This window comes from Kryptolebias marmoratus, linkage group LG24 (genome assembly GCF_001649575.2).
Source record: "Kryptolebias marmoratus isolate JLee-2015 linkage group LG24, ASM164957v2, whole genome shotgun sequence".
NCBI lineage: Eukaryota > Metazoa > Chordata > Actinopteri > Cyprinodontiformes > Rivulidae > Kryptolebias > Kryptolebias marmoratus.
The window spans coordinates 6142515-6163409 of NC_051453.1; the positions used below are offsets into that span (position 1 = coordinate 6142515).

Sequence of the window (20895 nt, forward strand, 5' to 3'; positions counted from 1 at the left end):
TCAGTTTATTTATATAGTTCAGGGCTCTGTACAAAAACATACAGTACATTATACAACACAGATTTGTAAAACTGATCTAAGGAAGCCAGCAGCTTGTGTTGTCTTCACTTCTTCTTAGAATGAAATGTTTTTCACAAAAAATGAACTTTTTTAACGCTTTTTTTTAATGTGGTTAGAATTAATACATTTATGCACATCACAGCAAAGAGCAATGCATGTTATCCTATGGAAAACTTGCACGTTTTTAACGATGTAGAATGTCACGTACCCAGCCTGTGCACCTTGTGAGCTGGCGTTTAAATGGCCGAAGTTTTGTAGGAAGATCTGAACCTTTTAGGAAAACTGTTTTTGATAAACGACAGTGAGACCGCTTTGCTACAGAGAGGTCCAAGCTCTAACACAAATAGCATCACTTCACTGACAAGCGGCATTTTTAATAAATTAAAATCCTAAAGGTTTTCTTTTCTGAGCGCAAAACAAGCCACAGAAAAGCCCTTTTAGGTGTTTTTATAGGGGCAGATAGTTCAAAAACAGAAACCAGGACAAGCAGGGTAACAGATCTGATTAGTTAAAGAGTCCGGTGCCCATATGAGGATTTTGCACTGAGCAAAAAGAAACCCGAACAATAAATATACTGATGGAAGAGCAGATGTGCTAATTAACTGAGGCTACGTGTGAAGGGAGCAGAAAGCAAACCCAGCTGAGAAACACGTGAAAATGGCAAAGAAGCAAAGAAAAGCCAAGCAGAGTCGGGCTGTTAACAGAACCTGAGTAGATCTGTAGACCACGGCAGGCCGTCTTATAAAATCTAAGCTATTATCTCGGTCTGGGTGACCTCAGTGCTGCACAGCAGTCTGGAGCCCTGCAGCGGCGCTCGCTGCGAAATCAATTAAACTGTCTTAATAAAGAAAACTTTACATGTTGTGTCTCTTGTCAGAAACATTTTACATAAATTATTACTTCGCAGTTAAACAAACTTTTACTGTAAACTTTGAACTGACCTCCTGACGTTAAGAGGCACTTTTGATTGTTGGGTTTTCTCTGCTGAGCTGCTTTCGCTGCATGTTTTGCCTCATAAACAACTTTATTAGCTAAAGGGTTCCCCTGGAAGCCTCTGTATGTTGCTGATAATATGTTACCACAGCAACCATAGCTGCAAATTTGCCCTTTTTCATTTAATTTCTATACAAAACTAATGCTCCCATCTCGGTAGAGCCTGCACAAATGTCTTGAAAAAGAAAACTTCATTGTGTGATAATTTATTTAAATTATAAAGAATTGAAGTTAATTGTTATTCATTAGGTGTGGGCATTTTTACGTCCAGGGCAAGACTGTTTAATCCTAATTTAATCCTAATTTTCATTGTGACCTTGGCTGGTTTAATGAGGCCTCCTGAGAGGTAGCTCTTAACGCTTCTTTAACGTTTTACCTGACGTCAGCTTCACGAGTGCAGTTAAAAGGATTTTTTATTTCCCCTCTCTGAAATAAGGCTCCTAATCCAAACATAATTCATTTGTATTGTTTGTCATACATTTCCTGTGTTGTTGACATAAATCATAAGATCCAGTTTGGGCTTTGAAATCAAATTTGTAATCTTAATGCTCTGGGATTCTCTTTATCATATAATCGAGCCATGTTTGTGAATGTTTTGGCATCTTTAAATTCAAATTTAATGTCATTACACTGTAAACGCGCTCATAGAGGTGAAATGAAATGTTAAATGAAAAAAGATGAACCATTATTTATGCAAAGTAACAAATTAGATTAATGCAGAAACATCTGGTTAGTCCTGCTTCTGTTGGCAGAAGAAAAATCGCACGTTGAGCCTCCAAATGTCGTGATATTTTTTCGCCAGTGGAACAAACAAAACGTTCTTTCAAAAGCCTGAAAACCCTCTAACGTTCTGACCTTTTAATGGCAGTCAACCTCGGAGTTTCACCCATGGGTCTCCATCCCAAAGAGCAGAAGGAAAACGTGACCTCATGGTTTAAACATGAGTGAGAAATTGCCTCATTTGGTTCTGTCGAAAGCTTGAGGCATCTGAGGTTTGCTCTTTGTTTTATACCTTCCTGCTGCATGTCCTGAGCAGATGCTAATCTTTACTGTGGTTTATTTATAATACAGGGAGTGTATTACACTCAAACTAAAGAAAGAACTGCCTCTGAAAATGAGTGATAATTGGAAAATTCCCACTTCGGTCACTATTTTGAGGTTTGAATGTTTCCTCCGCATATAGAAGCTACTGTAAACCCAGTTTCACAATGTTTTTTGTTGTTTTTATCCTATTTACTGGAGGGTTTAGGAACTTCAAGGACGACCACCTTGCCAGGCAGCACTGCGAACATGTAGTGCAAAACGAAGCAGACTGGACATGTGTAAACGAACACTCCTCAGCTTTAGTAACACATTCTGGTGCTATCTTCCTCAATATGCAGCGTTAAAACATTTGTTTAGTAAGTGTGATTAAAGGCTACCTTTTCACAAGTTTTATTTTTACACCATTTAGTGTTTTTCAGGAAGATGTATCCACACTGTCGTGCTTTGTGTACACTGAGGAAGGGCAATATTAAGTTTTTTAAACTCAGAGATTACTCAGAGAACCATAATCTTAAATGTAAGACATATTCTGCTTTGATTGACAGTTTTAATAAAGTTAAAGTAAAGACATGATGTTTTGCAGTTGGGGCTGAAAGGACATAAATGCAGGCAAGCAGGAGGCAGGTAACAAAGACAGAAGTAACAGAAGGATCTGATGATAAACTGGAAAACAAGGAGTTTATACTGTGGTGATTTGGGTTTTTTCGGTGTTATGGTTTTGTTTTATTTTTGGTTTGTTTGGTTTCTGTCTTGTCTCTTGTTTCATGTTTCATTTGCTCCTCCTCAGTCTCTCTCTCTCTTTGTCTCCCTGCCACACCTACACCTGTCCCCACTTTGTAATCACGTCACCTGTCTCCATTTACCTAATTATCCTCAGTCTTTAAAACCCGGTCATTGCCTTCCACACTCTGCTGGTCCATTGTCTGTGTTAGTTGTCTAAGGTTTGTCTAAGGTTTGTTTGATTTTTGCTGTTAGTCTCTTGCCTGTTGCATGTTTCCATTTTGTTCCTGGTTCCTGGTTTTGTTCCTGCTCCAGCTCTTGTTATGTTTGCCTTTTACTTAGTTCTGATTTCGTTTATGTTTCTATTGGTTTGCTGCCCCGTCAGCTTTTGTTTTTGTTTGTTCTTTTAGTTAAATAAATTAGTTTTTTTTTGAACATGAGTCTGCACACTGGGTTCGTCTCCGTCATCTCCCCCGATCATGACATATACGCTCTGGGTGTTGAAGTGGAAACTGGTGTGCTGATTACTAATAAGACTCAGGCAGTGTGCTTGAACCAGGGACAACTGGGGACATCAGGAGACATGGACTCAACAGAATAATCAACACTGCATAGTCTCATAATGAAACAAGAATCCAAACAAGGTGCAGTGCAAAAAAAAAAAAAAAACAAGACCCTTTGAGTTTACCCATTTATTTCAGCTTTCTTCTACTTTCTTCCAGTTTTATATAAAGAAAGATAACACACATTTTGCGTATTATCTCTAAAGCACTTCACCTTCACATCTGTAAGCGCTCTTTAATATAACGTGTGTACTTCTCCGGATCATCTCTCTCGATTAAGCGTTCAGGCTCAAAAATAAACCAGCAATGTTAACAAGCCTCCCCTGCAGAAGGTCAAATTTATTCATTAATTCGTCAAATGATCAGATTTATTTTTAAACAAACAACTTTAAAGTTGCGTGCGTTGTTTTGTTAAACCTCAAAAGGTAAGAACAGCTCAGTTCTGGATCAATCTGGACTATTATTAAGCATAAAGTTGGTCATTTTGAACATGTAGAGCTGGATTATTACCTCATTTGATGACTGCTGTCTGGAACGTGTACAATAACCAAGCTGGCCTCTTTGATCATCACTTTAAAAAATCAGACAATAACACAAGAAAGCATAACTGCAACAATGACTGTTTAGTTCGTATCTGATACCTTCATGCAGGCTTGGATAGAGAACAGACAAAATATATATGTTTCCATGCCAGATGAACTGATAATATGAATATTTTGAAGCCTTTAGGGGAAAACTGGAAAGTGCCTGTGAACCAGCACTTGTTCCACCCTGACAGGCAGAGTTGTGAGAAATAATAACGAGTGCCTCCTCTGAGGGCTGTCCTTGTTCTTCTGGAGGCCTGCCTGTCTTTTCCCTCCAGGTGATGGTTTTTGAAGAGCTTCGAGTCTCTGGTCAGCTGAGGGAAGCTGCCTGGCAGCTTTGAAGATGCTGCCAGCGGAAAGTCAAGCTCCCATCAATGATTCATCAGAAATATTAAACCAGGAGGTTCAGAATGTGATGCAAAAACAGCTGGTTTGGTTTGTCTTATTTACACGCCACATAGTTTTTCCGGAAAGACATTTTTACGCTTTTAACGCTGCGTTCGAGGAGCAGAACTGCTGAGAGGCTGACAGATCATTAGGACCGGGGGTGTTAATGTGAGTGTAATTTCTGACTGCAACAATGACAACAATCGAGAAGACTTCGACTTCCGTTTTAAAAACACCAACAACGGGACTCTAATTAGGCAGGCGGACGAAGAACAAACACAAATTGCAGGGAATTAAAATAAAAAATTTAATGATGGTTTTTGTCAACAGCTGATTAGAAAAACACAAACACACACAGAGATGTTGTTATCTACCAGATGTGTCACTCAGTGGCTAAAATCAAACCGTTTAAAACTTATTTTTCACACATTCGTGACTCATAAGTATTATCCAGCCTTCTGCTTAATAAAAGTAAGTTTTATAGACATCTAAAGCATCTGTCTGTCGTTGTCAAATAGTTGTTTTCTTATTCCAGGACAGGCAGGAGCAAATAGGAGCTTCCTAAATGAGGCTAAAGTTATTTATCAGGACACATTACTCCCGTTCTGTTGAATTGTTAGACTAGACTCCACACTGAAACACCATCTATCGCTCACTGGGGGTGATTGTTACACTTCAGTCATCAGACAGGATTTTCTTACTGTCCTGAGAAAACAAATCACGATTTTCCACTGAGTACATTTAATATCGTGTCCTGTATTTTGCTTTTCCTGCTGGGATAATGGCTTCATTTCAAAGCCCACTGTCGAAAAAAACCTGGATGTTGTTGTCTCCACATTTATGTGTGAAGTTTGTTTTATGTAAATATCACAAACATGAACTGCAGAAATTGTATTTTCTGTAAAAATGGTCTGTGAACGAGGGCTGAATGGCTTTGCTGAACAAACTGAGTTTTTAAAGGTAAAAAAGCAGAAACCTAAAAGAAGTAGCAAAATGCCATCTAAAAGAAACTTTTCTTTTAGATTATTGCAGTACTGTTTCATTTGACTAAGTTTGAGCTCTAAAACGATAAAGTTAGGTTCAGGAGGACAAACTGCTGCCTGATTATTATAGAAATATACGATTTGTCCATTTTCCCTTTTTGATAACGATGCATAAAACCAGCATTTTACATTTTAAAAACAAATACTGAGGCTGTTTCTTTGCTTTGATTTGTGACAACAAAAGGCAGTAAGTTCTGTTAAAGGTGAATAAATCAGGTCATAGGAAAGAGCTTGCAGTTTGGTTTCCTTTTTTAAGATGTTTCATGAATGTGTCTCCATTTGTGTTTGTTTTTTATCTTTTAATTCATAAGATTAAGCCTTAAAATCCCCTTGGCCCAGTCTGCTGTCTTATAAACGCTTCACCAGGTAAATTTTGTCAGACAGAAATGATGAAATCATGACGTCTGTGAATTCCCTCCTTGTGTCGCTGGTTTGAACTCCACTTGTTATTTTTCTCGTCTGACCGGTCGATTATCTTCTGTGGCCCTCCGTCTCCGTGACCACGGCCCCAGGTGGCAACAAGGTCGCCGAGCGTAGGTAGGCTCTCCGCTGACGTCACGCTTGAACAACGAGGAGCGGTTTGCCTTCAAGGAGCTCCCAGTTGCCGTGGAGATGGAGCGATCCCTGACAGATAGTTGGATCTGATTTTGCGTGATCAAGGCGGCGTCGAGTCTGTCCCTGACATTCGTCATCTCAGTCACTTCCACCTGAAGCAACATGTCAGACGAAGCCTTTAGAAAAGTGAGACAGCTCGTTTCGCTGGTGCTCGTTTACTAATTGATCAATATCGCCTGCGACACGATGATGAACGGCCGCATTGTAGCAAGCTGTGATACGTTCGGTGGAAACATGTCACTGATGTCTGAAGACGAACGAGGTGCCACGAAAAGTGTGATTTCACGACACACTTCACTTGTTGTGGATGCATGTCAGGCAGCGAGCCGCTGTTAGAAGAAAATTACTGCAATTTACCTTAAAGAGTGCAGCTGAGATGAGTTAGACGGGCCTGTAGGAGGTGGCTGAGATCACCTGTGGCTTCACTCCTGGCTAAAAGCTGCTCCTCCTGGGTCTAATTAATGCAACAAACTAATCATTACAGTTACCTTTGTTAAAATTATTAATATTAATTAAATTAGAATTACTAAGCAAATACTTCCTGTTTTCTTTGAGGTAATTGGTCAGCACATAAACAGGCTTTTGCACATTTAGGTGATTTGCAATTTCTATTAAAATTAAACTTCTTTTAGAGAATTAACATTTTGTTAAAAAAAACTTTTTTGCTCTTAAAGCCATAACAGCTGTCAAAATACACATTTTTTCAATGTTTCTGACTTGAATTTTGTTGTATTCTACCGCATATTTTGTAATAAATCAGCAGAGTCAGGTTTTGTTGCCAACAATTACAAGTTGTAAACAAAGGCGAGGAATATTTGATGTTTTCTATTGCACTTTTTATGAAAACTCAGATGACTTTAACCCCCAAACAATCATTTAATGATGCAGAAACTGTGTTAGAAGCATGACAATAAAAAAAACTATAAAAAAAATGCATAAATCGACAGCTATTACAGTTTTAATTTCCTATATTGTCAAAAATAGATTAAAAAACAAAGACCTTGACTTGAATAGTTATATATATATATTTGCATATTATCACTCAAATTAAAACACACAAACGTTATATGTGGAAATCCTCTGTTTTTACATGTGACTTAACATTTGGCATATGTGAAACCTTGTGGAAAATCAGTTTTACCCGTGAAAACATGTCAAATTAACATGTGAAAGATGTGTTTTGCACATGTTTTTTGTGGGATTTTCAGCCTGTGATCCATAGTTTTTCACATGTGAAAACAGCAAATTCAGGTGTTTTGTAATTTTACCACTTTAGATTAGCAATTTTTCTCACATTAATGCAGATTTATTTAAGAATTATGAATATATTATGTATTCTTTAAAATATATATATATACTTAATGGCTTAATATATTCTTTTAGGATTATTATTATTATTTAATATAATTATTATTTACGGTTGTTGGTTTCCTACGTGACTGGGTTGGTTGAACTTATTTTAAATTATGAGTGATCCGATGATAGGATAGGTATAATAATATAAGTTAATGATACATTTTGCTGTTTCTGTTAAACAAGATTATTTTTTATTTTACCCAAGTGATTTACAACATCTAATAAAACATTAACCAAGAAGAATTAGTTTGACCCTCCCAGTTAAAAATAATTAAATGTAAAAGGACTAATATGTTGGTAAAACCTAGATTTATAAAACTATAACAACCTGATTGTTTATTTTTTAAAGGAAGTCATAAAGTTGTGTGGATTTCTTTCCAAAATGCTCACTTGAAGTTGCTTTTTGAGTGTATAAAAAGTTGTTTATTTTCCGTAACAGATCCCCTGTGTGCATATAGGCAATAGTTTAATTTTTTCCTAAAGGCTGTAATGACACTAAACATTCAGTGTTTTATTGTTTTATAATTGGCTGCCAGAGCTGCAGAGTCTGATCAGTGAGTCATTTTAAATAAACATCCTGAAGCAGCAATAAATTAATGAATGACTAATTCTGAACTTTAACGTAGTTAAAGTTACACAATCTGTTGAATCCACAACAGACAATAATTCAACTTAAAGCCACTTTGTTCTGCAATAAAAGTTAATGTTTCAGGGAATTTTTTTACAGTAGTTCAACCGATACAAAGCTACAGATAAACAAAGGTTTAAGGTTTAAAATTAAATCTAATCTAATGTTGGGATGTCAAACGCTGAATGTTAAAAGTCCTTTAGAGGCCTCATAACATTTGTGCCGGTTTGCCTCACAGTTCTTGGCCTTTTTCAGGGAAACTTGTCCAGATTGAGCCTCTTTTTTCCACGACTCAGTCCTTCTGTCAGCACTTAGTTTCCCTCTTTACCTCAGGGTGATTCCATATCAAATTAGCCAGTTGCTCAGATTTTTTATCCTTTTTTTCAGGGGAGGGGGAAGCATGACTGAATAATTTAGAAATCCTAAACATGACAGCCTTGGCAGACATTTTAACTGCAGCCACTCTTACATCAAATCCGTCAGATTTGCAATTATTCTTGGATCACCAAGCAAGTATGGTTTCAAAAATGTGCCCTTTAAGTGTCATAAACTTGTTTTATAGCTCAGGAGGACAGATATGTCTGCACATTTGTTAAATATACTGTATTTTATAGTGTGCTTTTGTGGGAGTGAGTTTAAATGTCAACCTGAAACTTTTAAAACAACAGGTAGTTTTTCCTCTTATTTTATTCTAGTTCTTGTGATCATGCATTCAAAGGAAACAGATGGTTTAATTTGGCAACTTAGCCTCGAACGAATCTTCTGAAAACAATGCCATCGTTTGACAAAATCTTGTTAGTGAAAATAATTAAAATGTAATCGCTTGAAGGAAGCAATCCGGTGTGGAAAACGATGCCAAGAATATTCAAGCTGCTGTGCAGACTTCTCTCTTTTCAGTAGGTGCCAAGTAGACAGAAGCAAATAAAATATATTTCCACTTTGTATTGTACTGTTTTCGTGCCGCTTATTGCATGATTAATATTTAGTTTTTATTGTCTTGAGATTCAGAGATGAGAGAACATTATGGAAGAAGCACAATTATTCCATTATGTTGTTTTATATATTTATCACTGCTAACATATTACATAAAAAGACAAAAAAAACAAGAAAAAACTGTCATTTTTTACAAGTGTGCAGTCAAAGTTGTCTTGTCTGTAACACAGATTTGTCCTGAAACAACTAAAATCAAAGCAATAAAGCAAAGTGCTTTCAGGCAAAGGTAATACCTATTTTTCACCGCTTCAAACCATGAATACATAATGTTCCTTAGAGTACCCTTTTATTTCTTTAAGTGTCTTAGTCAAAAAGATTTTTGATCCTTTTCCTCTTTACCTTGATTTCGTTTTTGAATTCTTGAATAAATCGTGTCTAAATGATATTTTATCATTCTGCACTCCATTTAAAACTAAAGTTTACAGCAGAAACCATCCAGTTGTTATGTAATGTCATTCATTGGCTCTGTTCTCTTCAGACACGTTTCCTTTTCTTATCTCAGATTAATATTGATTTTGAAAATGTTTTGACAGATTATTGGTGCTGCTGTGAATCGTTCTGTTTGCTCTTGAAGGAAACACTCGATTGTGTTTTTTTAAGTATAAGATTAAAACATGTAAACCTGTAACAGGTTAAAAGAGTAACTTCATCTTTTTTTACATCTCATGTCAAGCAGTGAGCTGCAGGTAAACAGTCACTTCTTAAGAAACGTAAATATCATTGTGACAAACCTCAGATTATCACGCTGCTGGGTAAAATTTTGCCCCAAACAGCATGAATCCTGTTGTTAGCTACCGAAAGGCATCCACTGACAGCCTTCCTGTGAACTGATGACACCCAGAGGCTCGTGAAAGCAGCATGAAGCACAACTAAAGCAATATTTGTTAAAGGTTTCAGCCGTAGATCCGTCAGAGTGCTGAAATCTGTCGACTGCCAAAAGCAAGAATGAGTTCATGTTAAGATCAGGAGGCATCAAGGAAGGAGAGCATCCTACTGGAGACGCTTCACATCTTCTCTGCCAAGAGAAACTTCCTCTAAAACAGGAAATGAATAAAATATTATTATTGATCAAAGGGGAACAATGTTAGATGACATTACAGCTTAAAGCATACAGAAAAAATAAAAGTAATCCTACCCACATAGGCAATTTCTCAGCTTTTAGTAAGATTTGGATTACCTTTTTTACTTATTTCCTTTTAAATCCGTCCATGAATACATTTAATCTCCATCGTCAAGTTTGCCACCATTATTATCACATTCTTTCTTTCTTTTGTTGTTTATTAACGCTGGTATTTGTTTATTTTTTAAATGTCTGATCCAGGCAGACCCCGTCTCAGTTTCCAGATCTGTGGTTCGACACAGGACGGGTCAGAGTGAAATCACACTTTATTAGTCAGGTTGTTTCATGTAGGGAGCTGATATATATGGGTTTATTTTTCGTCTGTGTGTTTCTGTAGATGCATAATGGCTTCTATAATCAGTGCTCCAACTTTTAAGGGTGCTCTTTAACACCCCTGCTTTTTAAAAACATGCCCACTAATGAATGTTCAGATTTAGTTTTTGTTTTTTTAATGTCGCCGGTAATGAAATTCTGACCAGCAGCAGGCATAAATTTATAATCCTATAGCTGTAATTTAACAGTAAAAAAACCCGCTGAATTAGGCTGATAGTATGGGCTGAAAAATGAAATCTTTGTAGAAGAAGCTGCAGGGCGGTGAAATCAAGTCTTTCTTTGGTACAAATTACAACATGCAATTTTCCCCTTGATGGAGTGAAGCATCAGTCGTTCAGCCTTTCTTTTTGTCAAGCTCCCACTCTGAGACTTCAGTCAGTCCCCTTGATGATCTATCATCAGAAACAAAGCAGCCTACACACACACACACAGAGTATGTTATTTAATCTCAGCTACAAATACAACAAAGCTGGGCTCAAAATCGTTAAAAGCTCAATTCTAACAATTTCTGTGGCTCTTCAACCTCGCTCCAGAAAAGTAACAGAGAACTGCATCCCTGAAAACATTACTATGTAATTTTACATATTCTAATATATTTTAACTTCCTGTCCTTCAGATTGCAGAAACACAACAGAAAACAAAGATTTAAACAAAAAGTAGTAAGTATCTCACCTGTTGCAGCTGTTGGAAACTAGTTGGTGATGCAGGATTGTGGGAAAAAATTGTGAGAAAATTGGCAAATTTTTTCCTGCAGCCTCACTGAACTCTGAGTGTTTTTGACCAGCAAGCCTCGACGCCGAGGTTTGAGAGGCAGATTCTTGCGTGCACGGTTTGCAAAAACTGCATTCTTGGACGTGTGCATTATTTTATTGCCCACACATTGTACCTACCTCGACCCACTTTGTTCCGGTCTCGGCAGCCACCCCAACGTTTATGATTTAATCTACTTGGGTAGATTAACCAAGAGGGACCAGTTTTTCAATAACTATTATTGTGTGGGTTTTATACCTGAACATTAGCTTGGGAAGTTTTCTGTCTGAGGATTTTCAAGCTGTTTAGGTTATTACAGACGTCGGGTGTGTATTTATTAATGGACTGTACTTATATTGCTCCGTTCTAGCCAACCAGGCCACTTAAAGCTCTTTACAACACAATCTGCCCTCATTTACTCATCCACACACACATTCATGCAGCACTAATACATCTCTACTAATCTAACCTGAATAAATTATTCTATAGAGTCTAATTAGTGCTTTAGATCACATTCATGCACCGATGGGGGGTTCAGTGTCTTGCCCAGGGACACTTCGACATGTGGTGGAATCAAACCTTCAATGATCTCATTGGAGGACAACTGCTCTAACCACTTTTTTAGTGCTGAATGCTTTCAAGGGTCTGCTGAAAGCCTGAATTTTGGTCTAATTTCCCACTCTTACAAAACTCAAGCAATGATACTTAAACTATCAGTTTTGGAGGATTCAAGTCTCTGCTGCTGTTTTTTTATTGCGTTTCAGAAGCTAAAACGTCTGGGAGCCACCGCTCCAGGTCCATTTACAGCCAAATAACCACCAAACGCCCTGACAGCTTCTGCCAAATGTGACGTTTTTTTTACTTTACTGTATCACCTCACAGCTCCTTAAGGGTCATTCATTATGGAGGATTACCTGCTGAAAAGACACTTCCTGAGACGGAAGCCTCTTTTTATTAAAACACAGCCTTGGCAGAGAAGCTCGGTAAGCTGTTCTGCTGGCATTTAGAGAGATGTGTGTCCATTAAAGGTACCATGTGTGGGTAATTTGTCTCCATCCTTCTTTTATAAGAAGTTCTTGGCTGTGACAGGCAGTTCGGTCCAGTCACACCTACAGATACTACAAGAGCCATGATGGTTGTTTAAAGTCTGAAATGTGAATTTGTTTGTGTGTTTTGCCGTATATGTGTGTGGTGTGTGTTTGATCAGGTAGGAGGAAGAAGGGTGTGTGACTCAGCCGGTGAGGTAGTTCCACACATCCCAGCATTAGTCACTTCAAGAAAACATGGATTTCATTTCCCCTCATAACTGCTGAATGACTGCTGTGGGTCTCTAACCCTCCGTCCGTCACAGACAGAGTGAGAGATGGTGTTTATAAGGTTAAGGGGTAAAAATTGTTTTCACTTTGGACTCCTTTTAGCTGGAAGTGCAGTTAAGCTGTTGCAAGAGAGAGAGAAAAATCCAGGTGTCAAGTTAAAATTCTCCAAGTCAAAACCTGTCAAGCTGAAGAAACATTTTATAATCTCAAGTTTACCTTTGTGGGCCAATTTTCTTGAGATTTTCCAATCTTTAATGTTTGTTCTTTGCACATTTTTTACTGAAAAGGATCAGGGTCAATGAAGTTACATACAAGCTTCAATTCCCTGTTGTTTTTCTCAGCTGCACATTAACGTTGAATAATAAGGAAACTCATCACAGAATTTAGCTATATTAGCGTTTATTGTCAACCAAAAATACATTGTATGTTTTGAATGTTTAGAGCGAGTACAAAAACAGGACAACACTAAACAAAGATAGGGCTAAAAAGTGTAAAGTGCTAAAAATTATAAAGTATTAATACAGATACATCAATGCAAGAAGTACTGAAGTTACTTCTAAACCAGTGCAGGTATTTTTTATCATGTACAAGATTATTACACATTTATGGAGAAATAGGAGAAAATGCAGCTTGTTATAGTTCATAATATGTTGTTTTCAGTGTAATTATTTAAGAAAAATCCAGCTTTTAGTGTAATTACAAAAAACAACCATCTGGTATATTAGAAAAAATTAGATTATTTAATTTTTTTTAAACTTTATACAAGCTGTATTTTTATTTACAATATAATCTTCTTATTATGTCGTTGAAAACTACAAAAATTTAGTTTTTTTTTATAAATACATTTTATATGAATGCATTTTTGTGCAGGTGTTTTTGTTCAGAATTAGGAAAGAAAACCATAAAAGTGAAAAACATATTAAATTGCATTTTTAATATATGTTAGGAGCATTGTGAACACGTGTTTCCTGTTCAGGTATGAAGATGTATTTAATATAATTAAATATTGTAATAATGTGTGTAGTTTGAAACTTTGTGCTTTAGGGAAACAGATGGCGACTCTGAATCAACTGAGATTTCATCTGAACTGATATGAGGATAAAAAAGCTTGAGAGGGAAATCTTTAATATTAATAATCTTTCTGTCTGCATTAGTTCGTGTGTGTGCGCGCGCACACTGGAGCCATCTACTGGCGTCGTTTGGCAGCTCCTAACATGACAGCTGTGTTTTTGTTAGCGAGCTCACTGCAGTGACCTCCTGCGACCCGGCCCGAGTTAAATTAGTCCACCAGCACCTCCACCCCCTCCAACACTCGAGAGCCCCTGTGTGTGACTGACTGGCTGCAGAAAATGAATCAGCAGAATGATTCGTTTTGAATTTTAATCACACCTTTTCCTCGGTCGCTGAGCTCATAAAGAGTTACGTCAAGTTTTCCGAAGGAGCTTTAACATTTGCTGTTGTTCACTTGGTCTCAGGTTGATGAAAAGTCATTAAGCAGGACAGAAGGCAGCACAAAACTCTGGTTTCAGCAACATAAAACCCAGACTGACAGCAGATCTGTAGATAATTGCAGTGCAGAAGCAGCACAGCAGGGAACGTTTTGCTCTCAGAAAAGATGTTATAAAGGATGAGAGACTTCCATCGAACAGTTTAAACTGTTTAAACATGGAGGGGCGAAGCTGTTCTTCAAGATTCGGCATATAATTTGCAGTTCTTGCTCTTTCTTTTGATGACATTTCCAGGTTGAGAAACCGAGCCTGAGTAAAACAAAAGATGTGCAGTTTTAACCAAATCCTGCAGAAACATGTGTTCTGAGATCACACTGTGAGTCACGATGTTCCAGTCTCATATTTACTTTTGTCTGTTATCGTGAGCACATCAGTGATGAATATCAACACACACGCTCCTGCCACATCGTTCGGACGCACACACAGCTGACCACCAGCAACCTTTATCATCCCTGAATGTTTGAAATGTGAAAAAAAGGCAAACCTTTGCTTTTATTGTTCGATTGAAGCAGATTAGAGGTGAGTTTTGACTGAAGCCATATTTACAGCCTCTTGCTTATCGCTTAAATGTTTAGGTCCAAATAGATTTAGTCAGTTTGTGTGTTTTGGCTGAATTTACAAGGTTGTGTTTTGGGTAGAGGAGGTTTGGGTCACTGACTGTAGGTCAGAGATGAAATGCAGTTTTTCCATCGACACTCGGCCTCACTGGGAAAAGCACTAACTCACTCGAGATAGCAGTAAAAGTTAAAATGACATTTCCAGGATTCCCGTTATCTTTTATCTCAAGCAGTCTCTGTTTTTAGACGGAGAGGGGCCTCAGTGACGAGCGCGGTGGAAATCTGCCTGAGCCGTGGCCTCCCGGTGCAGATCACTTCTGGCATTCGTCTACACGAGCAGAGCTGCAATCACTCAATATCTGATGAGTTGTGGAAAGAAACAGATGTAAACTGGTGTGCCTGCTGGTTGCCGGTTCGCTCCTGCATGCAGGGAGTTCAGGACACGGCTAGCTCACCCACGGCATGCACTAACAACGCTATAATTCAGGCCTGGCCATATTTAGGCAGAGCTCAGAGCTGTGTAAACACTGCCTTACTGCTGAGGGGAGGGCTCACTCCTGCACTCATGTTTGTGTCCATCAACAGGGACTGCAGATAGCTTTTTGGAGAAAGGTGATGAAGATTCCCAAGCTGCAAGCCAGAAGTAGATCACAAGTGTCTCAGAGTATGAAGTGCACAGTTAAACGGCAAGCTTGTGAGTCATTTTTTATTCCCCCGAAGAATACTGCTGCTCTGAGATGGCTGATTTGGGCTACCTGTCAGGAGTGAGCCGCTTCAGCGTTAGAGGGAACGTTTGTTGAACCCTCGCTCCGCAGGATGAACGAGGCTCTGTGGGAAAGCTCCGGGGAGGCCATTTCCTTCCCACTCAGCGGCTCTCATCCCATCAAGCCGAAACCACAGTCTCCATCCAGCTCGCCCTGCGGATCCCCCAGGATGTCCCCTTGTGATTCACCTCGGGACTCCCCTCGCAACTCGCCGCTGCTGTTTCGCAAGCTCCTCATGAACCGGAGCATCTCTCTGCAGCGCCGCTTCACCTTGGCACACACACCCAGGTAGACCTTTTTATTAGATGCTGCTTGGCAGGCATGTTTGGGATTTAAAAGGGCTTTATGTGGAGCAGAGGGCGAGCAGAAAAGTCTGGATTCAGATGTCATTTTTACAGCCTTTGTGGCACTAAAAGGCCCTGCTGAACTCTAGTGAACTCAACCCTATGTGTTTTGTTTCAGAGTCTGATAGGTAATGATGCTTGCCGCTCTTTTTTCCACGTCATCAAAATCTGTGTCATGGGATGGCTTCAACAAAAAAGCCCCATTGTCCCACAAGAAGGTAACTCTGGGAAATCATGGTTTTCTTGACGTCGGGAACAGTGTCGTCTCAATGGCCCCATTGTTCCTGCAGTGAAAGAGAGGGTCTTGTTTGGAGCCTAAGGTGTTCAGCAGGTCAAGTAGGGATGAGAAAGGTTCCCGTGGCAGCAGATGGATTGCCCGTCTCTGACCTGAGGTTTCTGTTTAGCAGAAACAAAGCCGAGTTGAGAAGGGCTGAGGCGAGCTGCTCCCCACAGTTAACACGAGGCTGAAACTTTATGCTGCTCTTTCACTTTTTTTTACCCCCATTCCTCATGACTGAAAACAGGGAGCCTGTGTCTGTTTTACGTCAGAAAACGAGCTCATGTTCCTTGTTTATGTTATCGCGATGCCTTCACGTTTCGCAAGTATCTGCAGAAGCCCATTAAGCATTTTGATGGATGGCGATTACAGACGGGTACGATATGTACAGATAACAGATTGTCTAGATGAAGTCGTTTTTTTTAACTGAAACTAAGGAGATGATTTTTCAGCACATGAGCTGTAGTTCACTCAAGGAAGCTTTCAGAAAGCTGCACAGATGAAAGGTCATCCTGTTGTCTAATAATCCCACTTTTCTGTCTGCAGACACAATCTTCAGCGTTTTAGTCGTAAAACTTGCAAGCAGTGTGGCTCTTGTTGTGTTTTTACTGAATAACTATCACTGCAGATGTATTTTCTGTCCAGCACTTCAGTGCTGACAGTTAGCAGTGCTTCCTGCTGCGTTTTATTGAGCAATTTGATCTGTTTACAGGCTGTCGCAAACTAACCAGAAGAGAGCTCTTCTGCAGCTTCAAGTGGTTTGTTGCAACATCGGTAGTTTCTTTCTGTGGTCCTGTCCTCTTTATTGTCAAAATATTAGCACTAAAAGCACAGAAAAATATTTATAAAACTGAAGTCCTAGCATGTCTTCATGAAATGTGTATCACCTGCTGACGAAGATCGTCTTATGTTGAGAAATAACGGCATTGTTGTTGTTTGGTCGAACCTTGAAAAAAACATTAGGCACAATCTCATGCAATATTGTGAGATGTTACATTCAGAGTATGTGTTGTGAATGACTCTCAGCTACTACCACATCAGATTTTAGCTCAATATCTGTAAAATTGCCTGAGTTATAGACATTCTTGTTGGCTAATGTCGATTAGCTGTGGCAGCCACCTTAAATTAAAATAACCCTAAACGTTAACCAGTTATAGATGTGCATCCAATGACTTCTTTCTGTGAATGTTATTAAAATTAATCCAGTGGTTTATAAGGTATTTTGGCCTTTTGGCAGCAGGCAAAAAGAACGTGACATTCCTGCTGGTGATAAGCACCGAGGTGAGCACACACTTATTATTCTTGCCACTAATCCACTTAATGCTCAATCCCTTTAAAGTAAAATATTTAATGTGAAAGTGATAAGAAAAAAAAATACTGTGCCAATTGAATGCACAGCTGCAGAAAAGCAATTAATGCTAATCAAGTTTCCCCGTGTGTGCCTAAAAGTAATATTAAAGAACAAATGTCAGTCAAAGTCTTCTGGCAGCATCTGGAGCAAAAAAAAAAAAAAAACAGAACGGTGCCACCATCTTTAAGTACATATCAAAGACAAAAGCTAAACATATTATACTTAACAAAGAGATTAAATCCATATATTACAAAACTTCTCACTGTCACGCTTTTAACATTCCTTTTAATTGCATAATCAAATCATCCGTCATCAGATAAACATGAAACCTGGGCGAACTTTGCTCCCCCTCCCTGAGCCTGCATTCCCGACCGAGAGGAACCCGCTTGTAAACATGACATGTGGGTTTAGCTCATCCATCGTGACATTTCAGTGACATCATTGTGCTGTTTGTTAGGGAAATGTTTCATCTTTCCAGTGTCGTCAGCTTTTTTTGGCTGCAGGTGGAATGGTCATCAGTCAGTACCAGCATGAATTAAATACGTAAACAAAACAAAAGCAAAATACGGTTTCAGCATGTGGACAAAAACAAATGACTCTAAAGTTTATAACAGTTCCAGATTGGCTCATTATATTACATTGAAAAAAATATTGTGTCTTTTGTAACCTTTTTAGAGCTTTATTTATTCATTTTGTTTAATCAGTCTGAGAAAAAGCTGAGTTGATTAAAAATGAGTAAAGAGATTACATTTATTTATAGAGCACTTTTAAGCTTAGGGTAGGGATCTAAATGAGTGTTAACTTATAGGCCTTTACATGATAAAATAATTAAATGTTTCTTTTTGTTGTACAGGCACTTAAGTTATTTTGCTTTCCTAGCTTAACTTATAAACTTCATGCATGGACCACATGCCAAGTTCAACCACATTTACAAGATAATTGATTATAGAACATCCTCTTTTTAGTCTGCAACAAACACATGCCCAGGGAAGTGGTTGTAGTCGCTTGAGTAGTTGCTTTACAAATGTTCCCTAAGTTCAAATACATCTGAAACTTTAAATGTTAGTTGAGACACATGTTCTGCTTGCATTAGCTTCTCGACTGAGTAAAACAAAAGTATCTGAGGCTTTTTTTACACAATGCAGAGACTCAAAAGTTCTGCTTGACAGCTGAGCGACAAATATGACCGCGGACCGGGTCAGTACCTGATGAGACACATGCAGCGTCAGTGATACCTGCAGAGCTGTACAGAACAGAACAGACTGAGGAAAGTACAGGAGCAGAGATGTAAAAGGTACAGTATGGGGCATATTTCTGCTATATGTTGCCCATAGCAACATAACTCAGGTACTGGTCAGGATTTCTTTATCTGCAGGAAGTGTCTCCTAAAAATAAAGATGATGTCTGCCTCTTGAACCCAAACTTAGAGCTTGTTCTTCAGGGGTAGAGCTTGATACGAAAAGGACCTGCCTCTGCCTCTTGTACCTTGAAGACTTTTAGATCAAAAGTGCAAACCTGATAGAAAAGTGGCTGCAGGGAAAATATAATGTTTATTCTGGATTTCACAAAAAGAAAATAAAGAGGAGCTCAAACTGGGGAAATGTAACCCTTTATTGCCAACAGAAGTATCACATTTTCAGATCATTTTAGATCCAGTGTTAGCTGTGCAGAAAGACAGCTGAACATTACAATATTTATGAATCGCAGTAGTTACGCCTGAAAGCAACAAATGCATGAAGGAGTGTTGTTTTGCCTCCCGCCTGGGGTCTTTCTGTGTGGCGTTTACATCTTCTCCCCGTTCACATGTGGGTTTTCTTCTGGTTTCCTCCCACTGACTAAAAATAAGCACATTAGCCTAACTGGTAACTCTAAATTGTCTCTAGGTGTGAATGAGAGCATGAATGTTGTTAGACAAATGATCCTGGTTTTTCCTCAAGAGTTCATTGTTAAAAGAAACCTATTCTTAAAAAGTTGTTTTGTGTGCTAGTTGAGGGACATACCAAAAGTCTCTCCAAGATTTCTTACAGTACTGCTATAAATAAAGTGAATACCATAAAAAAATGTAACTAAATGGTTAGATAAAGTGCTTTGGAGGTGCTTGATGTGAAAAAATATAGTATATTTGAACTTATAAGGATAATAATGCAAGGTATTTATGACTTTGTGGTTTTTTTAAACATTTAAAATGTCCCTGATTGGCACAGTTTGGGTTTTTAGATAAATATATTTGAGTATCATCTGCATAGCAGAGAATTAGGACAAGTTATTAAATAATCGTTCCTAAAGGAAGCACAGAAAATAATCAATCCAAGCACACACCTTGTGGAACACCATGACTAACTTATTGACAAGTATGGTGCGTTTGTCACATAACTATGACTTAAATTTGAACTTTTCATCTTTATGTCATCCAAAATGTTCTGAATGTAGTATTAAAACAAATCTGTTCTCTGAGGCTATTAAAATATTTTCCTTTAACTGAATTGTTGCTCTTTCCTGATGTACTCTTGCATAATTTTTTTTCTATTTTAGAGGAACAAATAGGCCGTGATTGAATAAAACATCTGGATTAATAGTAGTATTTCACAATAAAACATATGGATCGATCAAAATTATTGAGAAATATCCGCCTGAGGGGAAAACGTCCTTAAGCGATCTTGTTATTTTGTGGTCTGAAAGCTATGATGATTTGAATTAAACCACTGCTGTTGTTGGCTCAGAGAAATCAGCTGCAGAGAAACAGATTAAATTCAAATCAGCTTCTCCTCAAAGCTGCTCTTCATGATAAAATGTCTTTGACAAAGTGCAGCTTTTCTTTTTGTTTTTAAAACTGACCTTTGAAATAATTAAAAAAGTCTAGAAAATGTCCAATAACAAGGAGCTACACTCAGGGAGCAACACCTAAAGCACATGAGGTGGATGATTTATAATAACATCAACATACAGAGACTTTATTCTAATCCTGTAATTTTAACAGATCCGTATCAGGAGGATCTCACCTTTTCATGAAAACGTTCTTGGTGATAATGTGCTGTCAGGTTTCAGATGGAGGGAGCAGGGATGTAGCCTCACAGGCAGAGGAAACATTTGCTTTTTTATAACTTCTGACTTGATTTAATGTGTGAAAAGGTAATGAGAGTTGAGAGGCGGTAAAATCCATCTCCACTTTTGTATTTCTTCTGGTCGAGTCTTCAGGTTATGGTTTGGTTTTCTTCATGATTTCAGTTTTTTTTTAAACGGTTGTCCCAAAGGCAATGCAAAGCATCCTAAAGGTCCTGATTATTTTGCTTCTACATTACATTTGACACCAAAAACAAGATATGTAGACACAAAAAATGGCAACGTTGAATCCTTGAAACTGTAGTCACAACACTGGTGATATTTTAGGTGATATCACTGCGATAACGTCCATCTTTTATACAGTTTTAGTTAAAAGAAGAGCAATAGCAGCGGCTGAAAACCCTCTCATGGATAAAACAGATTATTAGCTAGAAGCAAGAGGTTTTATTCATCAAAGAGAAGAAAATGTGAGAAACTTTTTCCAGTTTAAAGTGAAGCAACTCAAACAGGTTTTTCAAGACGAAGCTGA

At 38.2% G+C, this 20895-nt stretch overlaps 1 protein-coding gene across 4 annotated transcripts in view; it reads left to right on the forward strand.

Moving 5' to 3' along the window:
• The window catches only part of LOC108234355 (cAMP-specific 3',5'-cyclic phosphodiesterase 4C), a 93874-nt gene that overhangs the window by 32003 nt on the left and 40976 nt on the right, over window positions 1-20895 (forward strand). Inside the window, exon 1 of one of the 4 annotated variants that reach the window (XM_025005306.2) lies at window positions 15179-15622. The exons of 2 other annotated variants lie outside the window; for them this stretch is intronic. In XM_025005306.2, coding sequence (XP_024861074.1) covers window positions 15387-15622 — 236 coding nt within the window. In that variant the 5' untranslated portion in view covers window positions 15179-15386. Of the gene's footprint in view, window positions 1-15178; window positions 15623-20895 lie in introns of those variants that run through there. One more of the 4 variants, XM_025005308.2, reaches the window with a different exon arrangement.